Source organism: Pongo pygmaeus, chromosome 1 (assembly GCF_028885625.2).
Source record: "Pongo pygmaeus isolate AG05252 chromosome 1, NHGRI_mPonPyg2-v2.0_pri, whole genome shotgun sequence".
NCBI classification, from domain to species: domain Eukaryota; kingdom Metazoa; phylum Chordata; class Mammalia; order Primates; family Hominidae; genus Pongo; species Pongo pygmaeus.
The window spans coordinates 209,776,082-209,792,868 of NC_072373.2; the positions used below are offsets into that span (position 1 = coordinate 209,776,082).

Consider the following 16,787-nt stretch of genomic DNA (forward strand, 5'->3'; position numbering starts at 1 on the left):
CAGCTCCAGAATTTGTTTCTTTTCTTCTCCCCCGCTCCCCCCCGCCCCGCTCTTTCTTTTTAACTATTTCTATCTCTTTGTTGATATTCTCTATTTGTGTGTCTTTTTTCTGATTTCATTTAGGTCTCTTCTCCCCCGCCCCAACCCCTTTCTTTAGCTTATTGAGTGTATTTAGGACAGTTTAAAAGTCTTTGTCTAGAGGCTGGGCACGGTGGCTCATGCCTGTAATCCCAGCACTTTGGGAGGCCAAGGCAGGCAGATCACTTGAGATCAGGAGTTCAAGACCAGCCTGGCCAACATGGCAAAACCGCATCTCTACTAAAAATACTAAAAGTAGCCGGGTGTGGTGGTGCATGCCTGTTATCCCAGCTACTAGGGAGGCTGGGGCAGGAGAATTTCTTGAACCCAGGGGACAGAGGTTGCAGTGAGCCAAGATTGTGCCACTGCACTCCAGCCAGGGTGACAGCGTAAGACTCCATACAAAAAAAAAAAAAAAAAAAAAAGGTGTTCGTCTGGAGCTGAAGGCCATTATCCTAACTGAACTAACACAGGAACTGAAAACGAAACACTGCATCTTGTCGCTTACAAGTGGGAGCTAAACACTGAGTACACATGGCTGCAAAGAAAGGAACAACAGACCTTGGGGCCTACTTGACTATGGAGGGTGGGAGGAGGGTGAGAATCAAAAAATTGCCTACCAAATACTGTGCTTATTACCTGAGTGACAAAATATCTGTACACGTAACCCGTGACACACAATTTACCTATTTAACAAACCTGCACATGCACTCCTGAACCTAAAATAAGAGTTAAAAAGAAATAAAAACAAAATACCCCAGGAACTTGTCTTTAACTTTTGCACTGGGCCAGGCAACCACAATCACAACATCCTTGAAAACAACTGTATTATGCCAGCGCCTCCACCAGTGATAATTCTTTCAGAACAACTTGTTTTGTTTTGAGATGGAGTCTCGCTTTGTCACCCAGGCTGGAGTGCAGTGGCATGATCTCGGCTCACTGCAGCCTCCACCTCCCAGGTTCAAGCAATTCTCTTGCCTCAGCTCCCAAGTAGCTGGGATTATAGGCACCCACCACCATGCCCAGCTAATTTTTATGTTTGTAGTAGAGATGGAGTTTCACCATGTAGGCCAGGCAGGTCTCGAACTCCTGATCTCAGGTGATCCACCCGCCTCACCCTCCCAAAGTGCTGGGATTACAGGCATGAGCTACTGTGCCCAGCCTATTTCTGTACTTCGTGATATTTGTTCAAAGTTGAGCACTTAAATAGCCAGCTCTTCTAATCTTTGTGGACAGATTCCATGATGGGTAACATCAGGAGTATCAGCCTGGTGTGAAGGCTTAAGGTCTTGTCGACCTTTTCTGTGTTTGTATATTCACTGGGCCTATGTGAACACTTTTCCCCAGATCCCTGGGATGTATCAGTGCTTTTAGCTGCCTTGATCTAAGAGTGGCATGTTAGATGTTCTGTTGTGTTCCTCTGCCATTTGTCTTTTGTCCCCCTAGCACTGGCAGATCGGTGACATCCCTGTAGCTCTCAACTAAGCCACTCTTCCCATCCAAACTTTGCATCAGGTGAAACAGAAATCAGTCCCATGAGCAGCCCCTAGACAAGCCAGAATGATGCAAACAAGTTCCACCCTTTTCCTTCTGTCATGATGGAGCATCTTAGAATTAGGTGGATTCCTTCCAACTTGGCCTCAATGAGGAGGGATTGGAGCAAGGGCGACCTCTAAATATACATACAGATATACATTAAAAAAATTTTTTCCGTGGCCGCCTTACAAATTATTGTTTTTTATTTTAATATTTTTAAAAATTTTCTGTATTTTGAGTGTGACTTTTTCTTGATTGGGCATTCAGTTGGCTGCTGCAGATTCTTAACTGCTTGAGAGAGTTTGCGTCTGGTTGAAATTATTACACAGTTGAGTTGGCAGTTTCTTTCACCCTGTGACCCCTCCCAGATTCTGCCAGCTTCCTTCCCTGAGGGCCCCTGTGAGATATAGTCAGGGATAGCTTCCCTGGACTCTAGCTGGAGAATGTGAGTGCCTACAAAACTCTTCCTGCTACTGCTTCTACTTTCATATTCCGCACTAAATCTGCTTTAGTTCTAGGTAAGGTTAAATCCTTCTCCTGTAATCTGGATTTTCAGTTTTTTCAGTGGGAATGTGTGTTCAGAGGCAGGTTTTCCTGCTCTTACACTTGGGGAACTCACGGTTTCTCACCTGTCTTGTGGAATTTATAGCGGTGTGCCACTTCTTTCAGAGGATCTGTGAATTCTTTCTGTTTTCCCGATATGTTCCTGTGGTGGTTCTTGGCGCAGAAGTCCATGGTGTGAATCTCCACATGTTGTTCTGTCCATCCAAGTGGGAGCTGCACGTTAATCCTGCCTCCTATCCGCCATCTTCCTCCCTACTTTTTGTTGGTCTGGGCAGGGAGCTTGGTTGTTCAGTCACAAAACTTTATTCTTTGTGAATCCTATTAGCTTCTGTTCTCCAGTTCTCCAGGTTCTTAACTGGTTTCTTGAGTTTTTACAAAGGTACTTTGGTCAGTATGTTGTTCAGTTGATGTTTTCATGGGGTGATGTGGACCTGGATCATCGTAGTCTGTTATCTTGCTGATGTCCTATGTCTTTGAAGCAGATACACATGTTTTTGAAGCAAAAAGCATCCTGCTTTATGAAGCAGATATGCATCAATAGAATTTTTGCTATTTCTCTTATTTCAAGCATTTTATTGCAGTGGGATTTGAAATGTGCACTAATTATACAGACTTGGGGAAAAAATTTCTCATGAGGTTGCAGGTGCCTCTAAGCAATGTGAATGGAAAACCATTTTAGGGTCACAATAAAATAATGTGCCATACCTGTGGAAATATGGGATAGTAAACAACTGTCCCAAAACCCTTAGGAATGAGAATGTTGGATTTTTTTTTAAGACAAAAACTTAGGATAGGTAATGTAAATGTTTAATAATTAAATAGCAAGAGGTAAAGGAGGAAAACTTTTAGTTCTAATATCAATATAGGCCAGTGTTCTCAAACTTTTATACTTCAGGATCCCTTTATACTCTTAAATAGAACTCTTTGGGGTTCTCAATCCTATGTGCATTGTATCTACTAATAAAAATGTCTGCCACATACCCATGTGTATAAGCATAGCTTATCCTTCTTTCAAGTAAAATGGCATTGCAAGAAAAAGTGGCTAGTTCAGTTTATAACTCTAATGGTGGTACAAGTGCTTTTCCTTAGTACTACTGATTTACCTCAGAACTGTTTTATGTCTTCTCACTTGATCAATACAGTATACTAAAAAGACATGCTAAATTTTGTTAGTATACTGTTTTATTTATATAACATTCTTTAAATGACCAAATTATAGAGATGGAGGATAAATTTGTGGTTGTCAAGGGAGAGAAGTGAGGCAAGAAGGAAGATATTTGTGGCTATTAATAGGGTAGGGTAATACCACAGATCTTTGTCAAGGAATATTTTGTATTTTGACTGTAATGGTGGTTATATGAATTTATACATGTGATAAAATTGCATAGAACTAAATATACACACAGATGTGCATGCATCTGTAGTAAAACTCAGGAAATCTGAATAAGGTTGATGGATTGTATCGATGTGGTTTTTCTGGCTGTTGTACTGTACTGTAGTTAGATATTACCATTAGGGAAACTAGATGAAGAGTATATGGGAGCTCTGTTTTATTTCTCAAATTCCATGTAAATCTATAATTATTTCAACTTAAAAAGTGATACATTCTGTTAAAGAAGTGACATTCTTTTGTCAATTACCTGTAGAATAAGAAAAATTTAAAACTTAAATAAAGAAGTGACATTCTTAAGTACTGGCTTTTTTTTCTCCTTCTTTCCTTTTTTTTTTTTTTTAAAAAAAGTTTGTCATGAAGGCTTACGGATGAAGAATACAATGACTATCATTGCCTTGGTTTTCACTAAGTATATATAAGATTTATTTAGTGAAATCTCAGATTTCCTGAGTATATATTTAAGATTTACTAGTAGCTACATCCACCTTGCTTTTCTATCATTGTTGAAAATATCAGCACAGGCCTGTAACGTCTTAGTATTTATATTATGAAAATATTTCACCTCCCACACCTGCTTTAATAGCATTACAGAGATGCCCAGGACTCTGTGGACCACACTTTGATAATCAGTAGCCTAAAGCTTCAGTCTTTATTAGCTGAAGAAAACAAGTGCTATGCTTAAGACTGTGTAGGAAATTCAGTGATAGGTCTCTGCCACTGTCTCCAGCGTTTTATATTGTTTGTTGGATATTATTTTACTTCTATGAAAGTAGAGTTGCGGAAGTTTAGAGTGATATAAAATATAGAACTCATAAAAGCAAAACATGGGAATTAACAGTTTTCTATACCTGTGCTGTGCAGTGTGTTAGTCATGGGCTATGTATGTGGCTATTTACATTCTAAGGATTAAAATGTATATACATACAATTTAAATGGAAATCAGTGGTTATAGAGTTTGTTTTTTGCAAGATGAAAAAGTTCTAGACATCTGTTGTACTGTGTGCATATAGTTAACAGTACTGTATACTTAGTGGTTAAGATAGTAAATTTTGTTACATGTTTTCTTTTTTCTTTTCTTTTCTTTTTCTTTGAGACAGAGTCTTGCTCTGTCACCCAGACTGGAGTGCGGTGACACCATCTCGGCTTACTGCAACCTTTGCCTCCTGGGTTCAAGCAATTCTTCTGCCTCAGCCTCCCGAGTAGCAGGGACTGTGGGCGCAAGCCACCATGCCTGGCTAATTTTTGTATATTGTCCAGGCTGGTCTCGAACTCCTAGACCTCGTGATCCGCCTGCCTTAGCCTCCCAAAGTGCTGGGATTACAGGCATGAGCCACCATGCCAGGCCTTGTTACATGTTTTCTACCACAAAATTTAAATTGAGTAAAATTCATTTAAATAAAAATTCATTTTTTCAGTTTCATCAGTCACATTTCAAGTGTTCAGTAGCCACATGTGGCTAATAGCTACCATTTTAGAGAGAGTAAATATGGAACATTTATAATTATCACAGAAAGTTCTATTTGCATTGGTTGTGTAGCGCTTAAGAAGACAGTTTTCAGCTGGGTGGGGTGGCTCACGCCTGTAATCCCAGCACTTTGGGAGGCCGAGGCGGGCAGATTACAAGGTCAGGAGTTTGAGACCAGCCTGGCCAATATGGTGAAACCCCGTCTCTACTAAAAATACAAAAATTAGCTGGATGTGGTGGCGTGCACCTGTAGTCCCAGCTACTTGGGAGCCTGAGGCAGAAGAATCGCTTGAACCCGGGAGGCGGAGGTTGCAGTGAGCCGAGATTGTGCCACTGCACTCCAGCCTGGGCGACAGAGCAAAACTCCGTCCCCCCACTACCCCCCAACACCCCCAAAAAAGAAGAAGAAGACAGTTCTCAAGAGGTTGAAGGTACTTGGTCTAGGCTTTAAGGTGCTGTTTTTGTTTCTCTGGCCAGATTTAAGTGTCAAACATTTGTTAGGTGGAAGAGTTTCTCTCGATAAATTTGTACCCTATAATATCTACTAATAAGAATGAACGGGGCTGGATGTGGTGGCTCACCCCTATAATCCCAACACTTTGGGAGGCTGAGGCAGGAGGATTGCTAGAAGCCAGGAATTCGAGACCAGACTGGGCAACATTGGCAAGACCCTATCTCCACGAAAAATTCAAAAATTAGTCAGGCATTGTGGTATGTGCCTATAATCCTAGCTACTTGGAGGCTGAAGCAGGAAGATGGCTTGAGCCCAGGAGGCTGAGGCTGCAGTGAGCTGTGTTGGTAGCACTGCACTTTAGCCTAGGTGACAGAGCGAGACCCTGTCTCCAAGGAAAAAAAGAAGAAAAATGAATAAACCCACTTATATATGCATAAAGAGAAAGAAGTTTATATAGAGAAATTTTAAAGCAAAATTAAGAACTTGTATAAATTAATAGGAATAGCCTATTTTAAAACTTATTGGTATAGCTATGTAGTCTTATTCAGATTTTAAGATTTTAAGTCTTTACCAGCTCTAAGATGATAGAGATAGATTTGCATCTAGCCCCTTTACAATTTCAAATTTTACATTCCAACATTGTAATCAATCTGGAATTTCTTTTGGTATAATGAGTTGAGGATGGTTAACCACCTTTCTTCTAAATGATTATTTAGTTTTCTCAACACAATTTATTAATTTTGGTATTTTTCTATTAATTTGAAATGTTTCTAATACATTCTGCATATATGTGGGTTTATTTCAACATTCTCTGTATTACTCATTCCATGTCATTAAATGTTCTTCTGTATCTTTTTTAATGACTGCAAAGGATTATACACTGTGGCTGAGTAAGTGCTTCTTACATCTATATCTCTTTATTGATTTAATAATAAATTTCTTAAAGATTAAAATAAATAGCCTGGGTGCAGTGGCTCACGCCTATAATCCCAGCACTTTGGGAGGCTGAGCCGGGTGGATCACCTGAGGTCAGGAGTTTGAGACCAGCCTGACCAACATGGTGAAACCCCATCTCCACTAAAAATATAAAAAATAGGCCGGGCGTGGTGGCATGCATCTGTAATCCCAGCTACTTGGGAGGCTGAGGCAGGAGAATTGCTTGGACCCAGGAGGGGAAGGTTGCAGTGAGCCAAGATTATGCCATTGCACTCCAGTCTGGGTGACAGAGTGACACTCCATCTCAAAGAAAAAAAAAAGATTAAAATCAGTGAAACAGTCATCTATCTTAGGCCTTATTTACACACATAGCCCACAGCACAGTGTTTTCTTTGTGCTAGATTTCTGCTAATGCTGTTGATTTAATTTTTATTATCAAAAATTATTTAGAACTCTATAAATAGCAGACTTGCTACTGGATATTCTGGTTTGCTTTGTATTTTGTTTGTTTGTTCGAGACAGATTCTCACTCTGTCGCCCAGGCTGAAGTACAGTGGCACAATTACAGCTCACTACAGCCTCAACCTCCTGGGGTCAAGCGATCCTCCGGCCTTGGCCTCCCAAAGTGGGATTACAGGCATGAGCCACTGCACCCAGCTTGCTTGGCATGTTTGTATTTCATGCAGGAGAAGCTGGAGGACAGAAGTTTTCTTTATTAAATTTTTATTATAAAATAATCCTACTGATCATTGGAAAGTAAAAACATAGTACAGAAGTATATAAAATAAAACCTATAAGTTGTATCCTGTACACTCTTTATAACCGTCTCTGAAGTAGTCAATTTAAAATTTGCTACATATTTTCTTAAGACATTTATCTTTCTTGGTTGTTGCGTGTACTATGTGCATATATATAGTTTTTAAAGTTAAGACAGAGTCTTTTTATACTTAAAAATTCTAAAATTTGCTTTTGTCGCTTAATATTATTATGGACATCTTTCCATGGTGTATGTTGACTTGATTCATTCTAAAGATTATTCTATATTCTCTCAGTGACTAAGTACATAATCTCACCATTTGTATATATAGACATTTAGAGTATTTCCAGTTTTTCTGTTTTTGAGTGTTTTTTGTTTTTTTTGTTTTTTTTTGAGGAGGGGCCCATTGTGAATATATTCACATAGTGAGTTCCCTGAAGTGGAATCATAGAATCAAAGGAATAAGCATATTTAAAATGTGGTCAGTATTACCTTATAGTTTTTTGTTTTGAGGTGAAGTTTCGCTTTTATCATCTAGATTGGATTGCAGTGGTGCGATCTTGTTTCACTGCAAACCTCCGCCTCCTGAGTTCAAGCGATTCTCCTGCCTCAGCCTCCCAAGTAGCTGGGATTACAGGTGCCCACCACCACACCCAGCTAATTTTTGTATTTTTAGTAGAGACGAGGTTTCACCATGTTGGCCAGGCTGGTCTCGAACTCCTGACCTCAGGTGATCTGCCTGTCTCTACCTCCCAAAGTGCTAGGATTACAGGCGTGAGCCACCGCACCTGGCCCCTTATACCTCTTTGAAAAGTTGGCAGCTTAGTTTTTTAGTCAGATTTATGTTTGTTCACATACAGTGTGCACAATATTGAGTTTAATCTTTATGGTGAATTTAGTTTAGGTGATGGCAGAATCTTAAAACGAGAAATGGCATTTTATCTCTGACTTATATGTAAAGTACTTAGAATAGTACCTGAAACCTAGTAAAAGCTATATAAATGTTTTATGTTATAATTATTTTTGTTAGCTTATGTCCATTGTACTATATTGTGAAAATAGGAAATATAGATTAAGTTTTTCACATGTGTATGGTTTGAAAACCATCACATCTGGAGTCTTGTTATACTTGATATGCTGTGTTTGTTTTGTCTTATAATGGAATTCACCATTTCTACCTGTGGTTGACTGTCCAAATCACTGTTTTTAACATCATCATTAGGGATTTAAGGGTTATATATACACCATAAGGACTGTTCTAATTGGCTTTTCTTCAGTAACATTATTAATTTACATCATTTGCTGGGTTTGCTGTCACTATTGTGTTCTTATCTCCCCAACAAATAAAAAGCATTCAAAAAGGTTTACCGAAACATAAAATTAATAATGAAAATGAGAACAGATGTCTGTATCTCATCAACTTGGACAGTATACCGGATTGCAGTGTAAATTCTGTATGTTCACCCATATGTCCTTGAAGAAGTAAATCTTTGTGATGACTTCGAAATTATTTGAAAAGGGAAGGTACAAACAGATGCTCTGATTATTATTGAAATGATCCTTCATTGATCTATCCCTAGTTTTCTGTGCATTTGACGTGAAACATGGTCAAAGTATGTTCCCACTGAAACTTTTGCATTATTTTTCAACAAAGCATGGCAGTAAATTAAGGAAATTATTCTAGAATAAGTCATTAAATGCAGAGAAGAGATCAAAAGAGTAGAGGCATCTTTTACCGTTGCACTGCTTACAGCAATGATAGGTAACAAGTCATACTGTTCCTAAGAAGTTTCTAAAGGCATCCACAGAGAATGGAAAAATGCTCTGAACGATCGTTGAATGATCTATTGGCAAAATTTCTTTGTCATGTGCCACCGTTAAGCATTCCATATTGCTAATGGTATAATGGCATACATTGTGACAGAACAATTACTTGCAATATGTGGCTGCATTAGAGATTGTGCTTTCCATTTGATGAAACTACTTGTGTACAGAGTCTGAATTAGCTCTTGGCATATGAACAATGTAAATATAAAAAGAAGTACTTGATTTTTATTTTTTAAGTCTGTTTAGAGTAGAAAGCCTATATAGAAAATAATTCTTTGTTTTTTTAGTAATCATTTTCAGAGCAATGATATAATTTGGAAAAAGGCACATTGGGAACATTGTTGACAGAGCCCCAGCAATATCTGTGATCAGGAAGGGTGTTCTTTCTGAACAAAAGAACTTTATCTTTGAATGCCAATTCACATATTGCATTTTCAGTTGGCTCTATGTTCCCTTATTTGGCTTGAGTGTTGAAAATGTTGTTAAAATTTTGAGTGAAGTCAAATAAGGTTGTCATGTATATTTTTAGCGTCTTCAATGAAATACAGTGGATTCCCTTTCTATTTCAATAGTACAACAGCTATGAGAGAACAAAGTGTTCCTCTAATTGAAGTATAGAAAGAGGTAACATTTCTTTATGTTTTTGTAAGTGATATATTTCAATGTTATATTTAATATCTTGACAGCTAGAAACTCCTGCTTCAGAATACCACCAAATTAAATGTGAATAGTGTCAAAATATATCCTAAGATCAAAGAGCCTCATTACTGAGAAATGACCTTATGAATACTTGATTTTTCTAAATTTAATGAAGAATGAAATTGGTGCTCTCTTTTAAAACTATATTCAGATTCTTGAATAGAAGTTGAAGAAATACTTTCCCTATCTCAGTGGAGCCAGAATTAATAAGAAATTCATTCCCCATGTTTTCTTAAGTTAAAATAGTCAGACTTTCAGCCTTTCAGATTTTGGATGTGATACATACACATAAACCTTGTGTCTGAAACAGTACTGAAAATAATCCTTGATAAGAAAGCTTCATTTTTAGATCCTGTTTGACCCATTTATTAATTATTTGATAGACATGAGATACTTTACTGCCATATTTTTAGATTAGTGGCTAGATTTAGTAGAACTAGAGTAGGAAAGGAAATCAATCTGATGTTGAACCTTAGTGTCAGCTACAGAGATGGCTATATTAAGATTTCCATGTTGAAAGATTGCCGGATAGCCTCTGTGTCTAATATGAAGCCATTAATTTTGTTTTTTATAACTCATTTAAAAAAAAAAAAAAGAAATTTTGTTTTGTTTTGTTATTTGGAACATATGGTGAATCCTGTCAAATATTTCCTTTAAAATTGGTGATCCCAGCTAAACGTTAAATGGTCAACAGATGCTAATACTTTCTAGATATATTATTTACTTTGTTATCTTAGGTAAGATACTTAAATTTTTCAGTCCTTGGTTTCCTCATTCATAGACGTGGGATAGTGATAAATAAAGGTGATTTGGGAATATTTTATCTCATTTAATCTTCACAAACTGCCTTGAGAGGTAGGTGTGTTTTTCCTTTTTACATTCATGGGAAAGATAAATGAGTTGCCCATACTAACAACAGTGTTCAGTAGCAATTGTTAGGATTTCAGTCCAAGTCTTGTGGTTATATGTCCATTGTTCTTGGTGGCATTTCATTTTAAATACGTTACAAGCATTTTTTTCAATTCAGTAGCACACAGTATATTAGTCTATAACATTTGGCATGGATTTACAATGAAAAGCTTATGTTTTTATCTTCAGAAAATATATGGTAAATGAGCTGTGTGTATTACATTATCACTTATTCTGAGGTTTTGTATAAGGTTCTTATTGGTTATTGATTTTTATGGGATCATGTAAAAGGATTAAGGTATGTAAGCCTTGACAAGATTACAGCAATATATAACAGTTAACTGTGTGGACTGCTAATTGTGGCTCTGAGATGTCTTCTTCAAGGAAAGCACACCATAGCAATAGCAAGTTTTCTCATCCATGTTTGATTTTGTTTGTGGTTTGGGCTATCCATTTCAGAGCTAGGTGAATTCACAGTAGGTCCTCTTAGCATTGATAATTTCAAATAATTGTACCTAGTCTTTCCTTCATCTTTTTGTGCTGCCATAATTGTGTATATGAATGTTCTGGTTGATGCTCTCAGGAGCGTCAGCAATGCTGAATAGAGAGGTAACCACCAGAGTCTTACTAGGTCATGCTTTCCTATTTCTAACCATGATGATGAGGCATGATAAGACAATTTACATTGGCAAATTTGAAATCATTGATGATCAGAGAGCAGGGAAAATTTTGGTGAACCTCATAGGCAGGTTAAACAATTGTGGAGTGATCAGCCTGAGATATGATGTGCAACTCAAAGATCTAGAAAAAAAAAATGGCAGAATAGCTCTCATCCTGTCAGTTTTGTTTCATTATACTGACAACCTTAGCTGGCATCATGGACCTTGAAGAGGCAAGGTGAAACACACAGGAGGAAAAGTTCTGGGATTCTTTTTCTAGCAACATAATACATACTTGTAAATAAAATGCCTTAATGCACAAAAAAAGGAAAATGATTACACCTAGAGTTTGGGTTGCTGATGTCCTTTTATCAGGAGATTTATGGTAACTTAAAAAGTGTTGCACTATCTGGTAAGGAAGCTCTTGCCTGTAGTCCCAGCTACTCAAGAGGGTGAGGCGAGAGGATCTCTTTGAGCCCAGGAGTTTGAGACCAGCCTGGGCAAATATCAAGACTCTGTCTCTTAAAAAAAATTAAAAAGTTGTTCAGGTGCTTTGGGAAGCCAAGGCAGGAGTATTGCTTGAGGCCTGGAGTTTGAGCCCAGCCTGGGCAACAAAGTGAGACCCTGTCTCTGAAAAAAAAAAAAAAAAAAATTAGTCCAGCACAGTGCTGCATGCCTGTAGTCCCAGCTACTCCAGAGGCTGAGGTGGGAGGATCCACTTAAAACCATGAGTTTGAGGCTGCAGTGAGCCATAATTGTGCCACTGCACTCTAGCCTGGGTGACAGAGCGAGACCCCAGTTCATTAATTTAAAAAAAAAAAAAAAAAAAAAAAGGAACTGCACTGTTTTTGAGTTACTGGATATTGTAATAAAGTTAAATTTTTAAAAAGTAGAACTATAAACCACATTAATAACCACTTCTATAAACTTTTATAAAACATCTTGAACTTGAATTGCCATGCCATATTTTTTCAAAATATTATATTGTTCTTGCCATTTTTTGACAGACCCCTTATCCCTCTGGACAGAATGCAGGTCCAACCACGCTGGTATACCCTCAAGCCCCTCAGACAATGAATTCACAACCTCAAACCCGTTCTCCGGTAAGTAAGCAGAAGCTTGTACCAAATTACATTCTCTACCTGTGTTTGTGTGTGTAGTGGCTTGGGTTTCTTTGGCAAATATTTTTACTGGATTTTGGAAGTTTCTTCCAAAGATGATTTATTATTATGACTACTACTATTATTTGTTAGCTTTGTATTTTCAGACCTTACCTATAGCAATAATTAAATTTATTGAGAAAAAGAAGAGGTGGAGCTTTTAACGCTCCATCCCCTTTTAATACTTTTCTATAGCATGATTTTTAAGTCTGGTTTGCATTCAAGTTTACTTTATTTCAGCTTATAATTTTTGTTAGTTGTACCGTTCAAAATTCAGGTAAGAGTAAAGTACAATGATTTTAGGAGTAAATTGAATTTCACTAATTAAATTCTCAAATTCCAGTGGTTTTGGGAAGCAGGTCTTTTGAATCAGTGTTATTAGATCTGTTCTAACCATTTAACAGTGTGGGTATATGCATGACATATACCAGTGAGTGTATTCATTTATTCAAATGATAAATAAATTGTGATACAAATGTAAATGCTATCATCCTCTTTGTTCATCCTTTACATGAATTGCAATAAGTACTGCCAAGACTGAGAATTTACACAAGGTTCATCCTTTGTTTCACAAAAGTATACAGTGGCTTCAGCTCTCTGTTCCTTAGAACATCATTTCCTGCCCTGCATGATTAGCTTTGGCTAGAAGGTGCTTCTGTAACATCTCACATTGTGTATCTCACATCCCTCTTTGTACCTCAGCTCTGTGTATTCTTCAGAATACAGGGATATCTTTTTGTTCCCTGCTCCTGCTTTTTTGCCTGGAGTGCAGGAGTACCTCATTGCATTAGCTCCTATTCATTTCATTTTATGCATGAACTTACAATTGTTTAAATATACCAAAGACTTACTCAAAGAACTAGGAGAGCATAGACTGCACCAAAATGTAATCTCTTTCTTATCCTTTTTCTATTTTCCTTTTCCCTGTTGCCCTGTTCTCCAGTACCTGTTCTTAGATCCTGGTTCTCCCCAGTGGGTGGAGGAACCATTCTAAAGAGGTGGGACTTTGGTCCTAGTTGCCTGTTTGCTTGTCTCTTTTTTTGCTGAAATGGTCAATAAGATGTCTGATACAAGTTTTGTTATGAGAGTGGTTTGGGGATGTGTACACTTGACTACTTGGGCCTGAGATCTCACCAGATCAATTTAGATAGGCCCTGGTTCTAATAATTAAACATGGAACATTATGGTAAGCTCCTACTGCAAAGAATTCTTTGGCCCTCTTTCTGTATACCCCCAACCCTATTTTCTGATTATCCAAAAAGAAAATGAATTAAATTTACATGGTTAGAACTGGCGCAGAACCTGACTGAAGAGCTGCATCTCTAAACCAGTTTTTTTGACAGCCCAGCAGAACAGTGCCAATACATTGCACAGACAACTGGAAGAGGAGGAAGGTTTTGGAACAGACTCCCGTTTACAGGTCCTTGGCTGGAAGAGGCTGGATAAAATACTGCATTGTAAGCAATATAACAAACTGTACTTCTTGCAGGCAGTGGTGCCTCTGGCACTTAATATTTTTGACCACATCCATTTATTGGCTGATGAACAGAAATGCATTGATTACTTCCTCTCTGAAAGTCTAACCTAGCATGGCAGTTTCTGCCAGGCATAGTGGGGAAAAGAATAACAAATTGGGTGGGTGTTCTCTATTGGGAATTAGTCAGGAAGAATTTGGGGGTTTAGATTTTTCTTTATTTTAAACTTGAAGTGAGATATCCCTTTCAGATAAATTTGAATTTAAAAGATATATTTCGAGGCTTCTTTTTACTCCCTTTCAATTTTATAATTGAATATTAAGGAGGAAATTGTCTGTAGTTGTCAGCCATTTTTCTGTGGTCATAAACTCTTCAGATACTATCCTCTATACAATTTTTGCCATCTGCTCTGCTAGTGACCATTACCCACCCCATTACTAAAAATCACACACATAACATTCCATTACATACCCTAAAACAAGTGCAAGACTAGCAGACCCCAGACTACTCTTGCTTCTTGTTTTAGGTTTGATTTTCTTTATTTTGTTACGGGGTTTTTTGTTTTGTTTTGTTTTGTTTTGTTTTTTGTGCTGGGAGGGTGAAGTTGGGGTCTGAAATTTGGCAGGATTGCATTTTCTGTTTACGTCCCAAGTTGTCATAGTCTAGTCTCATCCATCTCACAGCTGTCCCAACTGGTGAGGAGAGGTAAGCTGTTACATTGAGGAAGGGCCTGTTCCTGTGGCTTTGTAGAGCAGCTAAAGCTTACTCCATTCTATTTCTGCATTAATAGGCCATTGGCAATTGCACAGTTTTAGGCTTTTCTGTTCTTCCCTGGACAGCTGCCTTTGCAATCCAACTGGCTTCAAGTGGCCTCCCTCCCTCCTTCAGGTTATCTTTGTGCCTGTCTTTCTACTTGATGCTTAGAATCTTAGTTAAATTCATAATGTGGAAAGAAAATCTTTTTTAAAAATAATAAAAACACTGATAAGCTATCTGTTCCATTTTCTTGTTTTACTGGAACTTTTAAACAGCAGTAGGTTTTTTGTTTTTTTTTAATAGCCTATCTAAAGTAGTGAAGCTATTAAATACTTAATTTGGAGAGGGAGACAGTTTGGCTTTTGTAGTAACGTAACCATTGATTATTTTTATATTTTGTGGTGTTAAGTTTCAAAATTACATCAACGTTATGTTGGCCATGCTCAGTTACCAACTGTGCACAGAAGGGGTGAGTAAGTGGGTGGGTGGCATTAACACTGGATCCAAGTTCACAGAAGGCTGCTTTCCTTTATATGTACAGTCCTCACCATCTTAAAGACCCTTCTTTAACAAAAAGAAAATAAAAAAGAAAGAAAAATTTCTATTTTTAATATGAGCCAGCAGCGACTACAGTTTGTTCTGTTGCTTACAGCTACCCATAGGATTAAGACTATTGTCATTTCAAATGAAAAACTCAATAGCCAATGGTGACTAGTGCAAAATAGACTAGGGTACTTTCCTAGGGCACTTTCCTACTAACTTAAGTTGGGGTTTTCTTTTTCGCTTTTGTTTTTATATATGTGTAATTTTATAAGATACTCTTCTTGTTCATAGAAAATTCTCTTTTGACTAGAACATTCAAAATGTACAAAGTTTTAGGTTTTATTTTAGAGCCTTGAAAATGGGACATTTTCTGTGGAACAGTGATAAGACAGGTACTGCCATACTCAGGTTAATTTTGTAACATGGCCCCTCTCTTCCATTTTCTTCAAAAGTGTCATGAAGAAACATTTCACTCCACTCCCTACTTTCATACCACATGGGTGGTATTGCCTATTCTTGTCCGTAGTAGAAGTATAATGTTTTCTTCTCCTAATTGGAAAACTGAAAATATAAGACCTCAATTTCTTTGAAGAGAAAATTTTCTGCAAGAACTGTAACTGCCAGTTATCATCATTCTGAAAAACTATATTATATTGATTAGCCAAGTATGATGGCTGACCTAACATAACCCAAGCTTGTAGGTCATTAATGCACTTTTCATTACTTGAACAAAAGGTGACATTTTAGCTTCTGAGGTGAATTCTTGACAGAGCTGTTTTCAGCTGTCTCCTACATTGTGGCCATGTGTTCTACTGTAATTTGTTGAAATTTTAAAATATGAACTAATGGTAGTTGGGGAAGTAATTCCAAATGTTTTGCAAATCACTATTGCACATAACTTAAATGCTGAGCATGAGAGATTGTTTCTTAATCTTCAATCTAATTCATCTGTAGTGTTAAGCTGACAGAAGGAAGTCTCTATAGAGGAAATAAGACAGCCAAAGACATATATTTTTGCTTCTTAAATATATTAGATAAAAACCCTGTATATGGTTTACATTAAACACTACTTTCTAAATATTTTCTTTTACTATTAAAGGGAGTGGTTAACATTACAATAGCTAATGTATTAGTATCCACAATATGGCTGTACATACCCCGGTTAATATTACAATAGTTAATGTATTAGTATCCAGAATGTGGCTCTACATACCCCAATGTTTTTGTTTGTTCCTTTCAGTTAAAATGTATTCAAACCCAAATTTGGCCTGGTGAATTATTTGATCCTAGAGGTTTAGCGGTTAAAATTTGCATAGGTGAAAAAAACTTTTTATTTTATTCTAAGTCAGTGGAAGAGTTGGAATATATATTAGCCACTTTCAAGTACTGTATGATTTAGCTGAGGAATTACATTTCTTTGTGCTTTATTCTTAGATAACAATAGGTACATATACACAGTGCTTTGCTGTTGTCTATAGTAATTAAGAGATTTGACTTATTTACTCTTTTTTCTTATCAAGCCTATAAGAATACCACTTGGATTAATCATGTTAGAGACTGATGTTCTTTACTAGCT

The 16,787-nt window shown here is 37.3% G+C and overlaps 1 protein-coding gene across 32 annotated transcripts in view; it reads left to right on the forward strand.

Annotated features, from left to right (window-relative positions):
- Positions 1–16,787, forward strand: part of EIF4G3 (eukaryotic translation initiation factor 4 gamma 3) — a 361,242-nt gene that overhangs the window by 160,972 nt on the left and 183,483 nt on the right. For 18 of the 32 annotated variants that reach the window (XM_054502744.2, XM_054502762.2, XM_054502773.2 and 15 more), the window contains one exon: positions 12,285–12,380. In XM_054502744.2, the coding sequence (XP_054358719.1) occupies positions 12,285–12,380 (96 nt within the window). Of the gene's footprint in view, positions 1–12,284; positions 12,381–13,780; positions 13,895–16,787 lie in introns of all 32 variants that reach the window. The other 14 variants (XM_054502694.2, XM_054502727.2, XM_063667500.1 and 11 more) reach the window with 1 other exon arrangement.